This window comes from Aquarana catesbeiana, linkage group LG01 (assembly GCF_042186555.1).
Source record: "Aquarana catesbeiana isolate 2022-GZ linkage group LG01, ASM4218655v1, whole genome shotgun sequence".
Lineage (NCBI taxonomy): Eukaryota > Metazoa > Chordata > Amphibia > Anura > Ranidae > Aquarana > Aquarana catesbeiana.
The window spans coordinates 449,654,101-449,675,278 of record NC_133324.1 but is presented as its reverse complement, the minus strand read 5'-3'; the positions used below and the strand labels follow the sequence as shown (position 1 = coordinate 449,675,278).

The window sequence follows — 21,178 nt, the reverse complement described above, 5'->3', positions numbered from 1 at the left end:
CGCGTTGGACCTTCCTCCTAGTATGCGCATCTCTAATGTGTTTCATGTCTTCTTATTGAAACCATTGGTCTGCAACCGCTTTACCACCTCGGTGCCACGTCCTCACCCTATACAGGTTGAGAACCATTAGGAGTATGAGGTACAATCCATTGTTGACTCCTGTAGTTTCCGTGGGTGCATACAGTACCTGGTGCATTGGAAGGGGTACGGTCTGGAGGAACGCTTCTGGGTCTCATCTTCGGACGTACATGCCCCTGCCTTCATCCATGATTTCCATAGACGTTTTCCCCTCAAGCCCGGTGGTCCTCCGGGCTTCTCTGAGCTGGCCGCTCAGCTGTCGGCTAATTGCCAGCTCTCTTATCTCTCCACAGTTAATCAGCTGTTGTGGATCTGCTCATCAGTCTCGCCTACTTAAAGACGTCCAGCTCACTTCTTTCCTGCCTTCGCCTTGGTCACATCACAAGAAACCATCTCCTGTGTTCCTGTTTTTAAAGACTGGCTTGCTGATATCCCTTCTGGCTCCTTATCCAGCTTGCTGTTCCTCCACTTGCATCCCTGACTTCTGGCCTGGCTGATTACCCGATCTGGTTACTGAACTCTGGCTTGGCTGACTACCCGATCCGGTTAAGGATTCTGGCTATGCTTTGACTACGCTTACTCTATTTACCTTTTTATTTTTAGTAATAAATAAGTGTGATTTACTGTACTATTGTCTCGGTCTGGTTCATGGTATCTGACACCCTTGACCCCGACTCTCCCTCAGCCCAAAGGGCTCAAACTCCAAAGTCTACTTATCCCTCTGCATGAAGATCGGCTGTGTATCCATAAGAGTCGCTGGTTTGTCTCCCTTAACGCTCAGGTACATAGAGCCCTCCTTTTAGCTCTTGGGCTAATCCTCAGTATTTGGTACCCCTTTCAGATGCTTCCTCCCATTTCCTCTTTGATTTAGCTCAGGGCGCTGCACCTCCCTCAATCTGAACGGGAGCCCTTTGCCCTCATTGCGAGAGTGTGTGTTGTCGGGGAATCCCACCTCAGGATGTCCTTCTCTTCACTGGTTCTTTCCCAACTTCCTTTAGCCCACTTTCCTGCAGTTGTGGGTATGACCTGCAATCCTGTCTCTGGAGATCAGACAGTCCTTGCTGTAAAGTCTCATCGGGTGACTAGGGTAGGCCCTTCCTACCATCCCTGGGGAATTCCACATGCTGGGGTAATGCCATCCCCAAAATTGCCATTAGCCCTCCCAGAATAATAAGCTCCCTTCCCTGTCTAAGGTTCCTGCTTTGGATTCTAGAACACCATGTAGGCGTTTTAGTGCCCTCATGTCCAGAAAGGTATGGGTGTTCTCTATGTGACAAAGTAAGTTGCTTGACTCCTACACCACGCCGAGCATGTTTGCCACTCTAGGATGGTCTTTCAAAAGACTCAGCTTTAAATCTGGCTCTCCTCAACCAGTGGTGTTGTACACCTGCTTGCACCTCAAATCCTTTGTAATGGGTGGAGGTCTTGGTTGCATTACCCTGTGTCTCCCTGGATTGCCAGCAGGTAGAACACTCTAGCTCTTTGCTGCAGGTGCTCCTTGTGGATGGGGGTATTGTCCAGAGGACTTTGTGAGACCTCTTCATCTCAGGATTGGTCATCCATCCAAGATTGATATGCAGTCTCCTGAAGGAAGTCTACAGGTTACCATCCCTGGTTTTGTAGTTTATCAGGATGGTGCTTTTTGGCTAAGATTCCTGGTCCTCGCTCCTTGACTGTCAAGGTTTAGTTTGGATCTGGGTCAATTGGGAGTTCTTTGGAACCACAGCTGTGGTTGGGGCATAGGCAGATGGGGTGGTTAGGTCTTCTAGGACTTCAAAACTTTCTTGGACCCTATTAAAGTTGTCAGCTTTTTCTTTTGAGTGGATTAATCGGTCAAGTGCCTGTTGACAGAGAAGGATTAGGGTACAATGGGGCCCTGGGCACCATGGCAGCTTTGACCCCCCCTCCCCAATTCTTTGACTGATGTTGCTAAGGATTGCAGTAGACACAGAGAAGTTGCCCTATTTGCATTGTCTTTACTGGCATGGCCCATGCCATCAGAACCAAGTAAATCCTTCCTTCTGAAGTTACAGGCAAATGCTCAGCTTTTGGTCATTGCACTATCCCCCTCATTTACAGTAGAAGCATGATGTTTGTAACAGGGCACTTTAGACATTGACTGGACCTTAGGTTTCTTCTTAGGTTGCCCTGTAGATAATTCGGCTTTGCTATTTAAAGCGGTTGTATACCTGCACATCTAAAATAAAAAAAATAAAATAAAAAACCCTGCAAGGCAAAGGCATAATGAGCTAGTATGCACCGCATACCAGCTCATTATGAAATACTTTCCTTAGATCGATGCCCCCGTATTGCAGCCCGGTCCATGCCGGTGGAACTGCCATCTTGCCCTCGGCATTTCTTCCAGGTTCGCGGCTCCAGCGCTGTGAGTGGCCGGAGCCGCGATGAAGTCACTCCCACACATGCGCATAGGAGTCTTCTTCCCGGCGAGGTCCGGCAGCATCTGCTGAACTTTCAGCATTCAGAGCGCATGCACGGCTGACGTCAGCGGCTGCATGCAAAGGGAATATCTCCTAAACCGTACAGGTTTAGGCGATATTAATTTTACCTACAGGTAAGCCTTATTTATAGGCTTAACTGTAGGTAAAAATGACAAATTGGGGTATACAACCACTTTAATATCACATTACCTACTTGGCTGTTACCAAAGATCACATGGCCAATTTTCCATCAATTCATTTTGTGTAATTTCTAGAATAGCCATTTTTTATTAAGAACACACAGAATGTTGTGGTTGGACTGATGAATGTTTTACATATACAGCCTCCAAAAATCAGTTGCATGTTAGATTTAATTTTTTAATATTCCTAGAACAAAAGAGCAGCTATAATTGGGTTGTTTTTGTGCATAACATTATACATTACATTTTTTTTCTAGTTTATGAAGAACTAAGACTCAGTCAAGTGAAATCACTGCTTTCATTGTGTGTAGGTGAAAATTGTAATCTTGGTATGATTTTATGGCTGCAAAGCTTGTCCACATACTGTACAAGGAAATAAAGTTGTCATAATTGCCAGAAGGAATAATTTGCTGTCACTTGCCATATGCATGCTGATTAATTCTACTGGGGCTGTCGGTCATGGATAATTTTATTCTCTGCTTTTTAAAATGACATTTATAACTAAGATTTAGCAAATTCAAATGATTAAGTACAAATTAGCTCTAATAATGTGTAATATATATCTTTTTATGCCCTTTTCCAGGGAAAAAAGTAAGGCTGAGGCCAAAGACAGAAAAGTGCTGGAAATTCTACAGATGAAAGACAGCCAAATACAAGAATTTGAACAGGTTGGTGTTAAATGATGCATTTTTTCTTTTTTTTTCATAAAAAGCACACAGACGTTTAAATGCAATATCTGTCCAAATATTCATATGTGTATGTTTTAATACCCTTGTGTAGAAATCACTAAAACTCTAACTGAGAAACCACACAGAATTTGTTTTTTTTTTAGTCTACCCATGACATGCTTTTAATGATGAATTCTTACTGATTGCTATAATATTTGTTTTCACTGTGATAATAATGCCATTTATCTGAGACTTACCGTATTTAGCTTGATATGCTCTGTACATGCTCCAAGCAGCTTGTAGCATTGTTTTTACTTATCAATACAAAAAAATTCTCATGTTGGCGCCAAGCTTGTCAACACAAGCAAGTATTTTTTACTTGCCTGTAAAATTATTTTCTTGGAGTACAATACAGGACATGGGCATAGTCTTAGATGACTAGGTTAAATATTACCACCTTCAGGTGGTAAAGGTGGCATAGAGAACTGTAAGTATCCCCCTATAATCCCTCCCACTGGCAGTTATCCTTTATTTTAAACAAGCAATAAAGATAAACAGACATAGGTTCTTCTGCACTGTACTTTACTTTAATAAACTGATTTTACAGCTAAGTTAAAAATCGTATTTTCTTGATTGTACAGTACAGGCCACAGTTATAGTTTTAGACAACTAGAACGCTTAAAAGGGTTGGGCAGCACTGGAAAAAAAACCCAGCAACAGACCAACAAAAAAGGATATAAGACAATAACTAGACAGCTGCTTGTAGCACCTTAAGGCCTAAGCAGGAATCAGCAGACACTTGAACATCCACCTGGTAAACGTTTGCCTTAAAAATGCTGATTGTCCCAAGAAACATCCAGTGACCTAGTGGAGTGTGCCTTAACAGTAAAGAGAGGAACCTTTTGCTGTAGGGAATAGGTTTCAACAAGGAACTGATGAATCTATCTAGAGATGGTGGAATGAGAAGCAGGATGTCCCCTGTGAGAGCCTTCAGCATGAATCACATTTAAGTAGTGAAGAGAGACCTCTCTAGGGTACTTAGAAGCCAGAAAGGACAAAATCTTGGTGAAAGGAAAACACCTTGGGCAGAAAGGAGCCTTATTCTTGTACAACACCAGGAAAGGTTCCTTACAAAGCAATGTCCCCTAATCCTAAACTTGCCTAGCTGTATTGTTGGTGACCAGAAATGCCACCTTCTGAATGAGCTCCGATAAGGGAATTTCCCAAATAGGGAGCACCTAGGAAGAGCTAAATGAGCAACTCCCTGCACAAAGATCTTTAACAAGGAGTGAGAGGCTAAAGGATGCTGAATGATGATAGCCAAGGCCAAAATTTCCCCTTGAGAGGTACTCAAGGCCAGATGCTGATTCAGACCTGGCTGGAGAAAATCCAGGATACATTCCTCTGAGTATCATCTGGTATAAAAACTTGCACCATGCAAAGCCTTCCACCTTCCAGGCAATGGTAGATTTTGCGAGCAGTCGACTTTTTAGCATAGAGAAGTATCGGGATAGCTGAATCCAAAAAGCCTCTGTCCATTCAGACCTGGGCTTCAACAGCCTGGCCGTCAAAGCCTTGAGACAGAAGGTCTATGTGATTCAGAAGAGGCCAAGGGGAGTCTGCCAGAAGCAGGAGTACGTCTGAACCTGGGGATGAACCTGCGACAAAGGTCCAGAAATTCTCCAGTTGAATTGACCACTCTTCATGATCCAGACTTTGATGGCTGAGAGTCAGCCTGCCAATTTCTTATGCCAGGAATGTATACTGTGGCCAGGGCCAGGACATGGCACTCTGCCCAAGTCAGAATCCCTTCTTCCTTTTTGGCTGCTTGACTTCTTGTGCTTCCTTAATAGTAGATGTAGGCCACAGCTGTGGCTTTGTGTGACTAAACCCATGTTGGAAGTCCCTGAAGCAGAAACCTCTAGTGTTCGAAGGACAGCTGAATGACTGAGCTCCACCATATGAACACCCTGAGTGAAGAAGAGCCAGAATAGGGGCTAAGACTTTTGTCAAGACCCGAGGGGCAGGGCTACAAACTGACAGCGACGGTCTTCCACCTCAAAACACTGGTGTGGAGGAAAAATAGCAATGTGAAGATAGTTGTTTTTGATGTCCACCAATGTCAGCAGATCCCCTTTTTGCAGGAATGCAATGACTGACCTGGTTTATTAGTTACATAGTTTAAATAGTCAGGTAGAAAAAAATACACAAGTCCATCTAGTCCAACCTATAAAAGGGAAAAAGGAAAAAATATGTATTTCACAATCCTATACCCACAGGCAAAGAACCCCAGCAAAGCATGATCCAGTTTTCTCCAGCAGGGGAAACTATTCCTTCCTGATCCCCAAGAGGTAAACAAATATTCCCTGGATCAACTCTATCTAAAAATGTTAGTATCCAGTTATATTATGTACATTTAGGAAAGAATCAAATTCTTTTTTAAAGCAATCAACTGAGCTGGCCAGAACCAGCTCTGTTGCCGTGTACACACGGGCGGACTTTTCAGCATCAAACGTCCGACGGTCTTTCCGACGGACTTCCGAACGAACGGACTTGCCCACGCACGAACGGACTAAAGTCCGTTCTAAAGTCCTTTGTAAGTCAGTTCATTTTGAACGTGATGACGTATGATGGGACTACAAAAGGAAGTCAATCTCGCCGCTTTTATCGGCGGGATTGACACCTTGCGAGCCCCGTCACAGGAGCCAGCGCCGAACTGGCTCGCTCAACGGGAAAGGAAAAGACATTAAGGCCGGGTTCACACTGGTGCGGAGATCCGACTTGGATCCCCGCCAATACCAGGCACTGTTTGGTATGAATCTTGAGGGGGAACTCCACACTAAATTTTAAATAAAAAAACCGGCATGCGTTCCCCTCCAAGAGCATACCAGGCCCTTTAGGTCTGGTATGGATTTTAAGGGGAACCCCCTATGCCGAAAAAAACGTCGTGGGGGTCCCCCAAAATCCATACCAGACCCTTATCCGAGCACGCAGCCCGACTGGTCAGGAAAGAAGGTGGGGACGAGCAAGCGCCCCCCCCCCCCGAACCATACCAGACCGCATGCCCTCAACATGGGGGAGTGCTTTGGGGAAAGGCGGTGCCCTGCGGTCCACCCCAAAGCACCTTGTCCCCATGTTGATGAGGACAAGGGCCCCTTCCCGACAACCCTGGCCGCTGGTTGTCGGGGTCTGCGGGAAGGAGGCTTATCGAAATCCGGGAGCCCCCTTTCATAAGGGGGCCCCCCAGATCCCAGCCCCCTACCCTATGTGAATGAGTGTGGGGTACATCATACCCCTACCCATTCACCTGGGGGAAAAAAGTGTCAATAAAAAAACACATTAGACAGGTTTTTAAAGCAATTTATTAGGCAGCTCCGGGGGTCTCTTCCGACTCCTCCGCTCTCTCTCCTGCTCTCCTCCCGTTCTCCGGTTCTTCTCCCGCTCTTCGGTTCTTCTGCTGGGCTCCTCCACTATCTTCTGCTCTTTTGCCGCTCTTTTGCTAGCGTTGGCCCAGTCTTCTCTGTCATCTTCTTCCCTCAGCTCTTCTTCCAATGATAACACGATGCTCTCTCCCGCTGTAATGCTGTGTGATTGGTGCGCAACGACTTATATAGGCATGGGGCGTGGTCACCGGGTGATGTCACCCGGTGACTCCGCCCCTTATGATGTCACAGTCCCATCATGCCCTGGGACTGTGACGTCATAATGGGTGGGGTCACCGGGTGACATCACCCAGTGACCACGCCCCATGCCTATTTAAGTCGTTGCGCACCACTCACACGGCATTACAGCGGGAGAGAGCGTCGTGTCAACATCGGAAGATGAGAAGAGGGAAGGAGACAACGGAGAAGACCGGGCCACCGCTAGCAAAAGAGCAGAAGATAGCGGAGGAGCCCAGGAGAAGAAGCAGGAGAGAGCGGAGGAGTCGGAAGAGACCCCCAGAGCTGCCTAATAAATTACTTTAAAACCCTTTTTTCCCCCCCAGGTGAATGGGTAGGGATACGATCTACCCCATACTCATTTACATAGAGCGGGAATCTGGGGGCCCCCCTTACGAAAGGGGGCTCCTGGATTCCGATAAGCCCCCCGCCGGCAGACCCCGACAACCAATGGCCAGGGTTGTCGGGAAGGGGCCCTTGTCCTCATCAACATGGGGACAAGGTGCTTAGGGGTGGGGGGACCGCAGGGCGCCCTCTTCCCCAAAGCACCCACCCCCCAGGGCATGCGGCCTGGTACAGTTCAGGGGGGGGAGCGCTCGCTCGTCCCCACCCCCTTTCCTGACCAACCGGGCTGCGTGCTTGGATAAGGGTCTGGTATGGATCTTAGGGGGACCCCCACGCCATTTTTTTTGGCGTAGGGGGTTCCCCTTAAAATCCATACCAGACCTAAGGGACATTGTCGCCTCTTTCTCGCGCTCGCTGCAATAGGAAAATGTGTTTTTACTATTGCAGTGAGCGCGAGATGTACAGTACCCTGTCGCTGAGAACCAGCGTTATAGGATCGCGCTGGAAACATTCTTGCGGGCAGGTGCTGTAGCTGCCCTTGCGTCGTATTTGGTCTGTCGGACCAGCATACAGACGAACGGCTTTCCAGATAGGAACTGGTTCTGGCGGGAAGATTTGAAACCTATTTCAAATCTAAAGTCTGTCTGATTTTCGATCGAAAAGGTCAGTCGGAAGTCCGATGAAACCCACACACGGTCGGATTGTCCGACGGATTTGTTCCGGCGGACAAGTTCGGTCGAAAAGACCGCTCGTGTGTACACAGCATTAGAGTCTGTTCCACATTTTCACAGCTCTTACTGTGAAGAAACCTTTCCATATTTGGAGATTAAATCTCTTTTCCTCCAAATATAAAGATTCCTCCTTGTCCTCTGCAATGACCTTAAAGTGAATAACTCAACACCAAGTTCACTATATGGACCACTTATGTATGTATACACGTTGATCATATCCCCCTTAATCTCCTCTTCTCAAGAGAAAATAAATTTAGTTCTTCCAATCTTTCCTCATAGCTGAGCTCCTCCCATGCCTCTTATCAGTTTGGTTGCTCTTCTCTGCACTTTTCTCCAGTTCTACTTTTTGTAAATTCCATACAAAACTTTTGGATCTAAAAGAAGACATTCAGGCACTTTAGGATTGGACCAATGCCGCTTTTGTAACCTTGAACAGGATGGAGTAAGAAGCCGCAAAACTCTCCTCTGCAAGCACAGATACAGTTGCCTGCGAGGTCAGCAATTGCTAAAGATCCGCACGAAGATCCTCCAGTCTCTTCGAAGAAGGCAGATTTGAGTGAAACTCCGGTCTGTACCCCCATAGACGACATCCCTGACCCAGATACCTGGAATGCCGTGAATTCCGGTGTCTGAGAAAGCTGATGGATGTCCTTCCACTTAAAGAAGTGGGGGTGTCCCATCACCGAGAGTAGGGCTTGGAGCCAAGCTTGGCTGGATTGGAAGTCCAGAACTTGTGGAGAAGTCCCTGGACTTAGAGTCCCAACCCACTTACCTAGGTATAACCATAGGCCACAAACTATTAAAACTGCCGCTTTTGCAAATGACCTGCTCCCTTATATTTCTCACCCAGAATCTTCCCTTCCCAGTATAATGTCGCTCATTAAGTCTCAACTAAAACTACTGCATTTATCTTGGGACACAAGCAAGGCCAGAATGTACCTCAAAATAATGCTTTGACTTTTCCATCCTTCTTGTATATCTCCACATTACTCCTACCCTATAAACCAAAACGCCTCTTCTTACTGCCCGAAATGTAGACATGTAGATGTGGACTTGTTACACGCCTTCTAGGTGCCCCAGGATTAAACATTTTTGGACCTCAGTAGTGCTACCACATAGATGGTAAAGAAAAAAAGAGGTTACAGATCGCTACTTAATAAGGCCGCATCCCTAATGTTTAAATGAGAAAATAACTCCCCAAAACAGATAGGCGGGACTTTTTAGGCTCAAAGAGTGTACAGACACATGCTGAACAACAAAAAGGGGGTATGATAAAATGCAATACATACAGTATGTTACATGAAAGAGAACATGGCCCTACAACACCAAATTTATAGTGGATCACTGTGCAGCGATGAAATAGATGTATAAACCTGACACCAACATGTTTCGGAGTTCTATACGCTCCTCCTTCAAGGTAGGTTTAAACAACTTTAGTGAATTTCTTCTATATAATAAAACGCATATTAGAGCATATTCACAGAGGTCATTCCGTGTACATGAAGCAGGAAAAAGACAGATAGGCCCCTTTCACACGATCGGACCGTTCAGGTCCGCCTGTCAGTTTTGACGGCGGACCTGAACGGGCGATCCATGTTAGCCTATGGAGCGTCGGATGTCAGCGGAGACATGTCCGCTGACATCCGACCCCGTCCGATCCGCTAAAAGCAGACGGATGGCTCTATGTCCAGATCCGTCGCTGGCGGATCGGATGGGGTGAGATCTGCTGAAAACGGACACGCTGTCCGTTTTCGTACGATCCCTCCATAGGCGGCAGCGGCGCCTGACAAGCCCCTCCCCGCTCAGTGAGCAGAGAGGGACCTGTCATCCGCCGGCTCAGCGGAGATCAACTGACAGATCTCCCGCTGAGCCGGCGGACCGAGGCGGGCTCCGTAGAAACGGAGTCCGCCTCGTGTGAAAGGGGCCTAAGGAGATAAAAGGAAAACAGAGTTACTCACATTGCCAGAGAATAAGCACACGCAGCGCGTGCAGGCCAGTGAAGTAAAAACAATATAAAACAATAGATTTTGTATCTTTCCGCCCTCTCCATGATACTATCTACATTTCTTATACACTTATATCTGCTTATCTTCCTTTTAAGATACGTTTAGGACCATACCATCCCCCCTGCATCACCAGTTGCTGTTTTGAGTCCGTACCTAGGATTGGATTGGACCATTAGGTTTAACAAACCCCCACCAGCACCATATATATAATGCTATCCAATATAAGTGGCTATCTGTGAGGTCCGGGGCCCTCCCCTTTCCTGTCTTTTTGTGAGGTAATTTGTTTATGCAACATGCATTTACTTTTGCCCCTTCTGCCATGTACCTTATATATATTTTTGAAAATATATATATATATATATATATGTGTGTGTGTGTGTGTGTGTGTGTGTATATATATATATATGTGTATATATATATATATATATATATATATATATATGTGTATGTATGTATGTATGTATGTATGTATGTGTGTGTATATATATATATATATATATATATATATATATATATATATATATATATATATATATATATATATATATATATATATATATATATACATACACACACTGACTCTACCTGCACTATGCTTTGCCCCCTGCTCTATATCAGGTTGTCTCTGTGTAGCCTCCTGTGGGTTAAACCCAAGCCTGGGTGGGGTGCTTTGTGCTCCCCTACCAACTTCTGTGGACCTTTTATGTTTTTACTTAACTTGCTTGCGCGCTGCATATGCTCACTCTCTGGCAATGTGAGTAACTCTTCAACTGTTTTCCTTTTTGTTTTCTTACTGTCTTTTTCCTGCTTCATGTACACGGAATGACCTCTGTGAATATGCTCTAATATGTGTTTTATTTTATAGAAGAAATTTACAAAATATGTTTAAACCTACCTTGAAGAAGCAGCGTATAGAACTCCGAAACATGTTGGTGTCAGGTTTACACACCTATTTCATCATTGCACAATGATCCGCTACAATTTTGGTGCCGTAGGGCCATTCATGAATTTTCTCTTTCATGTAACGTACTGTATGTAATGCATTTTATCATACCCCTTTTTTATACATGTTGATACTAATAAAAATACTTGAATTTAATTGTTGTTCAGCATGTGTCTGTACACTCTTTGAGCCTAAAAAGTCCCGCCTAGCTGTTTTGAGGAGATCTCTTCTTGCATACTTGGTAAACTACCTACTCCCAACCCCTGAATATGGGCCCCGTTTGGTCTGCTCAACATCCCAGGTAATAAAATGTAAAGATACTGCAAGCAACTCCTCTTTATCATATCCCTTGTGGGTTTACCTGGAACCCTCCACTATATCTTTGTTTATAAACAAATTATCTTATGTTTATCACATGAACTTGGTAGAGGCCTCTTTGCATAAGGACTTACAGGTCCAAAATTTCAAAGATGTTTTGGGGACTGTTCATCCAAACCTTGCCCAGAGATACCCAACAATCTATAGTGCAATGTTTTCAATATACTCAATAGTATCAACTCAGACTCTTAACCAATGATGCCCCCCCCCCCCCCATTGATGCACCACCTTTCATTTAAACCAAATTATAATTCCTAATCCAGTGACTGAGGCCTCCTTCCCTTTCTTTCACTTGTTACTTATGTTACGTTATTAGACCGACTGCCATCTATTTAAATGTTTATTAGGATTCATCCCTAGACCCAGCACTGCTAGTTTGTTCTCAAAACTATATTAACACATGCATTATTTTGGTCAAATGTTACAGCCACTTTTATTGTTAACCACATTCTCACATAGAAAAAAAAGTCTTGATGTTCACCAAAGAGACGTCGACCTGCAAAGGGCATACATTCCAAGCACTTTTTACAGGTTGGTTCAGCAGAACAGTATTTGAGCAAAAGAATATAGTGCATTTGAACATACAGAAGGCCAAGTCTAGACATCTGCTACAGAGAATCCCCAAGACTGTTCAATCAATATTGTAAGGCGCTTGGAAGAAGTTACAACTGATGAAGTATGGAAGGATCTGTGAAAATAGCACCCAAGTCATATATTTGGACCAGACTGCAAATGTCTCACACATCTTCATAGACATAACGACAGGTTGCTTGGCACATCCAACTAAGGCAAAAAAAAAAGTCTTAAACATGGATTACAAGTTTTTTTGTCAACAGTGTCCCTAAAGACCGGGACATCCTCAGCAGGAACTATAAGGGATCTGTTGAGCAAAGCAATAGCAGAATCCACAGTATGAACTGCTCATACTTTATGAAACTCCACTTCCATTAAATTATGATGAGAAAATAATTTTTCAGGTAAAAAAACCTTTATTATCGTATATCACGGGACACAGAGCCATAGTAGTTACTATGTGGGTTATAGGCCACCTTCAGGTGATGGACACTGGCGTGCCCTAAGATAAAAAGTACACTCCCTATATAACCCCTCCCACTACTTGGAGTATCTCAGTTTTTTCGCCAGTGTCTAAGGTCTTGGTCACGAGTAAAGATGTGCTGTGCTGAGCTCCACTGGAGCAATCCTTGCTGGGGCTAGCAATGCAGCCGGATCCATTCAAAGTGTCTTTTAGGCTGAATTGAATGGTACCCAGGCCTTGTGTCCAAAGAAACGAGGTCTTGCCTGTAAACGCTACTCTTTTTAGAGAGCTGGACCCTGGGATCCAGTACTTCTGGTAGTAAAGCCATAAAGTTATGCTGGCGGTGATGTTATTACAGGTCCAGGATTGTGGGTTTCCTCGAGGATCCCCAGCTCCTGAAGGTTTAATGGAACCCACCATGAAGGGTGAAGATTGGGTCTGTTGGTTTTACCACACAAAACCCGTCGGCGGGCGGGAAAGGTAAGTGGAGTTTTTCTAAGAAATTTTTGGATTTTCTTATGAATGTCTCCTTTAACCACTTGCTGACCGGGCCATAGCCGAAAGACGGCTGCAGCGCGGTCGGCTAGTTCTGGGTGGACGTCCATGGATGTCATCCCAGAATCCTGCTCTCGAGCGCCCCCTGGGGCGCGCACCCGAGAACTTCCGTGACCGTGATCATGGTAAACGGCCGCTGATCGCGGCCGTTTACCATGTGATTGCTCCGTCAAATGACAGAGCGATCACATGTAAACAAACCGGCGTCACCGGCAATACTCTGCAATATACCCTGCAATACTCTGCAATATACCCTGCAATATACCCAGCAATACTCTGCAATATACCCAGCAATACTAGGCAATATACCCAGCAATACTCTGCAATATACCCTGCACTACTCTGCAATACTCCGCAATACTCTGCAATACTCCACAATACCCCACAATTTTTAACCAGTTCCTGCCCGCCATCATATCACGTCCTTGACTTTGAGCGGGGATATCTGAATGATGCCTGCAGCTACAGGTATCATTCAGATATCAGCTTTTTCAGCCGGCGATTTCCTACACCATAAGAATGATCATAGCGGTTGTTCCACTGCTTGATCGTTCTTATGGGAGGCGAGAGGGGACGCCCCCCCTTCCCGCCACCCTCCGGTGCTTCTACTGACTCACCGCTACGATCGAAGCCAGGATCGTTTCTTTTTTTTTTTTTTATTTCAGGCTTACCAGCCTAGAGGTGAGATGTGGGGTCTTATTGACCCCATATCTCACTGTAAAGAGGACCTGTCATGCCATATTCCTATTACAAGGATGTTTACATTCCTTGTAATAGAAATAAAAGTGATCAAACATTTTTTTGGGGGGAAAAAAGTGTCAAACTAAAATAAAGTAAAATGAACAATAAAAAAATTTTTTTTTTTTTAAAGCGCCCCTGTCCCTGTGCTCGCATGCAGAAGCGAACACATACGTAAGTCCCGCCCACATATGAAAACGGTGTTCAAACCACACATGTGAGGTATCACTGCGAACGTTCGAGCGAGAGCAATAATTTTGGCCCTAGACCTCCTCTGTAACTCAAAACATGTAACAAGTAAAAAATTTTAAAGCGTCACCTATGGAGATTTTTAAGTAGCGAAGTTTGGCACCATTCCACGAGCGTGTGCAGTTTTGAAGGGTGACATGTTAGGTATCTATTTACTCGGCGTAACTTCATCTTTCACATTATGCAAAAACATTGGGCTAACTTTACTGTTAGCACAAAACTGTTTTTTTTCCCAAAAAAACTCGTTCGAAAAATTGCTGCGCAAATGCCGTGCAAGATAAAAAGTTGCAACAACCGCCATTGTATTCTCTAGGGTCTTTGCTAAAAAAAAAAATATATATATAATGTTTTGGGGTTCTATGTTATTTTCTAGCAAATAAATGATTATTTTTACATGTAGGAGAGAAATATAAGAATTGGCCTGGGTGCTCCAGAACGCCTGGAGGTGCTCCCTGCATGTTGGGCCTCTGTATGTGGCCACGCTGTGTAAAAGTCTCACACATGTGGTATCCCCATACTCGGGAGTAATAGCAGAATGTGTTTTGGGGTGTAATTTGTTGTATGCATATGCTGTGTGTGAGAAATAACCTTCTAATATGACAATTTTGTGAAAAAAAAATCTTGATTTTGCAAAGAATTGTGGGAAAAGGTGACAATTTCAAAAAAACTCACCATTCATCTTTCTAAATACCTTGGAATGTCTTCTTTCCAAATAGGGGTCATTTGGGGGGTATTTGTACTTTTCTGGCATGCTAGGGTCTCAAGAAATTAGATAGGACGTCAGTACTTCAGGTGTGATCAATTTTCAGATATTGGCACCATAGCTTTTGGACTCTCTAACATTCACAAAGACCAAATAATATACACTTTTATACACTTTTATACACTTTTATACACTTTTATACAATTTATACAATTTACGAAGAAAAATTACTAATTTGCTAAATTTTATAACAGAAACAAAGAAAAATTCATTTTTTTACCAAATTTTCAGTCTTTTTTTCTTTTATAGCGCAAAAAATAAAAAACGGTGATTAAATACCACCAAAAGAAAGCTCTATTTGTGTGAAAAAATGACAAAAATTTCATATGGGTACAGTGTTGTATGACTGAGTAATTGTCATTCAAAATGTGAGAGCACCGAAAGCTGAAAATTGGTCTGGTGTTTGGGGGTTTAAGTGCCCAGTTGTCAAGAGGTTAAGTTTGTAGATGTTGTCATGCTTATGTGTCACCACTGGGGTCTGTATAGAGCACATGCCTTCTCACGCTTCCTCAGAAGAGCTCATGATGTGCCCGGACCAGACCTCCGGAAAGTCTGGAGGGGTTTTTCCTCCCCACCAGACGCCCCCCCACCTGTGCTATTTGCTACCCCTCTTAACTAAAAAAAACCCCCCAAAAAACGAATGGCATGCCACACTACTCGGCGGCTTCCAGGCTCTCCTCGCCATTTTCTCCCCTCTCTGTAAGACCCCATAGGATAAGAGGCCCGTGCTCGCGTGGGAAAACTTTTTTTTTTTGAAAGAGAGAAGGGGGGCCGTAGGCAACGGAGGGGGGCAGGGCTTAGCGCGGCATTGGCATTCTTCAACGCCCAGCGCAGGAAAGAGTGTTTTTAAAAGCACTAGTGTTATTGCTGCGAAGGGCCACGAGCGTAGAGGGGCACGAAAAAGGTTGGTGATGCAAGCATTCTTTTTGAACACATTTACTGTTGCATCAGGCTGAGCGTTAATAGCAGTGGCGCAGTGGCTGACTATTGCTCAAGCAATGGATGCGATTTTCTTCTGGTAGTACCTCTGCTTTGTGCATCGGGCTATATTCAGAAGGGGGGTTGAAACACTCTCAAAAAAGGAGCTAAAAGGCTCTCCCTCAAGCTCTGGAAAGCCTACTCTTCAAATGTTATCCTCCACTGAGAGGGGGTGGCTGGTCCGAGTGAGCATCGGGGCCATGAAATGTTTGCAACTGTTTTCAACACTGCAGCCCCTGTTCATTTTACTCTTTTTCCTCAGCCATGGTAGGTTTTTAAAAGAGGTTTAGGGACTTTAATCGCATCCCATAGTGGTTAATCTCATCCCTGTTTGGTCAAGATGCGACAGGTTCTCTTCCATTTTCTTAAGACCCTCAGACTGAGGGGCAGGAGACGACGATTTCCTCAGGAGACCGTGGTGAGGCTGATGACTCCTCTTCTGAGGTATCGATTGCGGGAGAGTCAGCTTTCACAATCTCTAAGATTGATGGTACAATTTCTTGCTGAATGTTCCGCTCCACATTTATGTACCCTTAACTGAGTGTTTGGGTTCGCTAAAGCCTCCTCAAGCTGTGCATGCTTTTTCCTGTCCATTCTTTGTTGGGAAAAAGTTTTTTTGTATCTGGAGGATCTCCCAGATAAGCATTATTTTCCTGCGTGCTCGGATAAGGGTCTGGTATGGATTTTGGGGGGACCCCCATGCCGTTTTTTTGGCGTAGGGGGTGCCCCTTAAATCCATACCAGACCGAAGGGCCTAGTATGCTCTTGGAGGGGGAACCCATGCTGTTTTTTTATTTTAAAATTTGGCGTGGCGTTCCCCCTCACGATTCATACCAAACACAGTGCCTGGTATTGGCAGGGATCCAAGTTGGATCCCGTTCATTTAAAGTCGGATGTATGTCGGATCCAAAGTAGGACAGCTGTCGTGTCGCACCAGTGTGAACCTGGCCTTAGGCCGGGTTCACACTGGTACGACATATGCTCCAATTCTGGGAGCACACATCGCATGATGTTTGTAAATCAATGATTCCCTATGAGAGCCAACTTAACTGGTCCGACACAAGTTGGTCCGATTTTGAAAAAGGTTCCTGCACTACTTTGGTCCAACTTTGATCCGACTTCAATGATATTTAATGGGCTGAAGTAGGACCAAAGTCGGATCCTTGTCCTAACCATCTGACTTGTGACATTTGACATGGCGATTACAGCAGCAGTAAAAGGAATTTATACCACACTGAGATTGTTTTGATTGGTCAAAGGACAAGTCAGACTATCTCCAAAGTCGGAGCAAAATGGTATCCTGTTCATTCAAGTCGGATGGAAGTAGGACCAAAATAGGACCGATGTTGCAGGGCACAGTAGGATGAACAGTCGTGTTGTACCAGTGTGAACCCCTCCACATACTTTCTAAGTCTGTAACATTGTGCCACCTTCAAAAATATCTTGGGAGGAAAAGAGGGAGGCGCACCTAAGTGTAGTATTTAAAACATAGTTTGATGCACAAGGTATTGCACTTACAAGATAGAAGAATTCATAGGCATATCTGTAATAAATACGTCCTCCTCGCGGGGTGCCTGCCATCCGGTGTGACGCTGAACTCAAACAGGAAGTGCAGGAGATCTCAAGCTGCCTGGTGTGGACTGCACGGAGGTAAATGACATCACCCAGTGGGCGGGTTTCGATGGAGGGAAAGAGAGGAAACTGGGCTACGCGCTTGGAGCACACAGCTCCTTCTACTGGCTGTCCGTGCGGTCCACGCCAGGCAGCTTGAGATCCCCTGCACTTCCTTTTTGGGTTCAGCGTTCTGCTCAGCCTCCTGACATCTTCTGGACGCCAGGGGACACCGGATAGCAGGCACCCCTTCAGGAGGACGTATTTATTACAGATATGCCTATGAATTCATCTATCCTCTAAGTGCAATACGTTGTGCATTAAACTATGTTTTAAATACTACACTTGGGTGCGCCTCCCTTCTTTCCTCCCTTCATATTTCTTACAGAGTTTCTGGATATGCTCTGGTGATGGCTAGCACCTGAACTATTTATTTGCCCCTAGTTGTCATGGACAACATTACCTACAACAAGTACTATTACAATCAACAATTTTAATCAACTGCGCAGATTCATCACTGTTCTGTGCTGGGTGGCTCTATCTTTTCAAAAATATCTTTCTTACAAAAGGACCTTCAGCCTAGGTTCACATTGGTATGATTTGGCATGCGATTTGACATGTCAAATCGTGTGCCAAATCGGCGGCTATTGCCGGTAATGGCACCACCGAATCATCAGCGCTGGCACTGCACCGTTTCCCAAAAGTAGTTCCTGTCCTACTTTTTGCGACTTTTGGGGTGATTTGTGTAGACATCTGTGTAGGAACCCGAACAGATGTCTGTCAAATCGCCCCCCGAAGTCAGACTACATTGCCGGGTTGAAATTGTGCGAGTTCAGCTGAACTCGCACAATTTATAACCCGCAGCGTTGTGAACCTCGGCTTACTCAAACTATGAGAAATGTGCTCATCCTTTAACTTGGCCCTCTAGATTATAGGAGGTTGGTTACTGTTTTATACTCATAAATATATCCAAACTGATACTTTTCTCTCTATTTGTCATGCGTTCATCTCCACTGTTCACCAATGATCCAGCACCTCAGCAGTTAAGCATGGTAAAAAAAAACACATCGTGCCCACTGTTTCCAAAACAGTGTATATACCAAACAAAATTTCAACACTCACAAAATAATTTTAAAGAAAACATCTGTGCAATTTGTGCTCATAATACTCACATGAGTCCACACGATGAATGTAGTATGCTCACCCAAAATCTTAGACCAGAGATCTCCAATCTTTCTAAACAAAGGGACAATGAACTGTCTTTCAGACTTTAGGCTGCATTCACACCTGAGCGTTTTGTTTTCAGGTAGAAATTTGCGCGTTTTTTTGGTGTTTTACGAGCTGAAAATGCTCAGGTGTGAATGCAGCCTTAGGGGAGCCGGACTGTGGCCAGTGGGAGTAGAAAATGCCTGGTGTCAGATGAAGTAATCATTAGTGGAAAGAATAGTGCCCCATCATTGGTGTCAGAGGTTTGGTGCCTCATCATTGGTGTCTGTGGGAGAAATAGTGCCCCAAGGGCTGCATAGAGGCAAGCAAAGGGCCCTAGTTTGGAGATCATTGATTGATTCTGAGGTCTAATGCCACTTTAAATATGATTGTAACATATTTCCATGCCGTTATTTCCACCACATATATGTAGTCTGATCACCCCACAATGTGGACCTCTAGACAAACTAAGAGATCTGCTATCGCTCTAAAATTTTGGTGAGATAAGCTGCATAATGTAAGCTTTGTGTTGCAACATGCTGCCATGCATTGCAAGGTATTGTATATTTTGCTGTGTAAATTTTTTTTTTTTTTTGCAACACCCTACACTGCACCTCTATGGCATTAGCAGGGCATAAACAAAAAAAAACTATTGTTCCTATGTATCCTTGTGCTGAGCCTACTTGATCAGCACAGATCAACACAACTGGTGTGAACAAACCTGGTGTGAACAAGCCTTTAGGCCGGGTTCACACTGGTATGACACGACAGTCGTACTACTTTGGATCCGACTTTGCCCTGCGACTTGAAGTCCGACATGGGTCTGACTTCAATGAACAGGGATCCGACTTCGATCCCCGACAATACCAAGCATTGTGTCTGGTATGAATCTTATACAAGAAAGATGTAGAAATTGCGCCAACTCCTAAAGGGAGATGAAGCAGCCGACACAGCAATTTGACCGTTGCAAGTGTGAAATAAAAATAAAGAGTGTTGCGCTAATGAGTAGTGAGACACCTGTTACTAATCAAGTAACGATGATCTCTATGAAGAAGTGATAAGACTTACAGTGTAAACTTGTGAAGTGAGAGGTAATTATTTAGTGAAACATCCAAAGGAAATATAATAACGGTGAATACTTAGATATGTAGGAAAGTAGGATACTCAGTGACAACCTATAAGTTCATTAAGAAACAATCATGCATATAAAACCATGTTCCAAAAAAAGCAAAAACAAAACAGGCAAATATTGATGCAAGGTATCTCAATATACTGAGTATGCTGTTCAACAAAAATAATGTTCATTAGGATAGAGATCAAAAGAAAGGACATCCAAATCCCTAAGGGGGATAAACATATATGGAAACTACAAGTCTCTTAATGGGTGGATGGGGTACTCCTATTTAGTCCCACAACCGACTGGGCGCAAGCCATCTTCCTATAAGGTGTTTAAAGGTTGTTCAGGAAGGGTCCTTAGAAACAAGCTGAATCCTGACTCATGTGGGTGGTTTCAACCCGGAGAAAGAAAAAGCAAAAGGATGCCCTTACCAGATCAGGTGGACTCACAGGCCGTGGCGGTGAGTCAAACGAGCTTGTACCGTCAAGCGGTATGGGGTGAAGATCTGTAAGAAGACTCGTGAAACATCTTGTCAGCAGTCCTCAAATGATGTACCGAATTGGGATCCGGGGTCCCCAGGATGCGATTTCGGTCGCCAGGTGACCGTTTCCTCAAAGGTCCGTCATATGTGCAAATAGGCAAAAAAAAGGAAAAACTTCCACATAGTGTAAATCCTTGATTTGTAGAAAGCGTAAAAGCACTTTATTTAAGGAGTATGCTCCAAAAGAATTTTTACAAGTAGGGGCAGTAAAAACTCGGCTCAAAGTAAAATTGATATCAAAAGATGACATAAAAAAATATAAAAACAGCGCAGTGGGTAGTGGTGGGGTATAGTCATAGAAACCCGACGCGTTTCGCCTCCAAAGGCTTCTGCTGGGGTATGAATAAGCCCCCCACACAACTGCGCTTTATATAGTAAAACATAAGTGAAGTGTAACAGCTGATCAGCGCTGTTACACAGGATGACTTCCGGGTTCGGCAGCGTCATCAGTGACAAATAGTCACATGGTGTTTTGTGGCCAATCACATCTACAGGGAGATGGTCAGAAACCAAGCCTCACTTCTGATCCCCACTCGGCAGAGCGTCAATCCCATTCGTCCTGGTGGTCATGTGACGGTCACGTGGTGTGTGTTTCAAGGAGTGACGATAGGTCGCTCTTGGTCTGCGTATCAAAGGAAGCAGGAAGTAGAGGCTTGACAGGCTAAGACATGGAACGCAAGCATAGCGGCGAGCCATGATAACAGTGTCTAATTTAAATACAATGGTGCGGTCTTAATCCCGGAAGTCCTCCCAAACTGTCCCCATACATAGACATATAAAATACATATTATGCACCTATTCGCTGAGAGTTCTCAGTGTATAGATAGGCTATATGAGCAGGCGACTATGTGACATTTTCATGTGATGGTGACAGCAAAGGGATATAGGGAATTCAAAAAGTGCAAAAATTGCAAAAATACATGAAAATATAGAAGATA

General features: G+C 44.4%; 1 protein-coding gene across 2 annotated transcripts in view; it reads left to right on the top strand.

Moving 5' to 3' along the window:
• The window catches only part of CNTLN (centlein), a 584,642-nt gene that overhangs the window by 85,831 nt on the left and 477,633 nt on the right, over window positions 1-21,178 (top strand). For both annotated transcript variants that reach the window (XM_073636639.1, XM_073636630.1), the window contains exon 4: window positions 3,300-3,384. In XM_073636639.1, coding sequence (XP_073492740.1) covers window positions 3,300-3,384 — 85 coding nt within the window. The remainder of the gene's footprint in view (window positions 1-3,299; window positions 3,385-21,178) is intronic.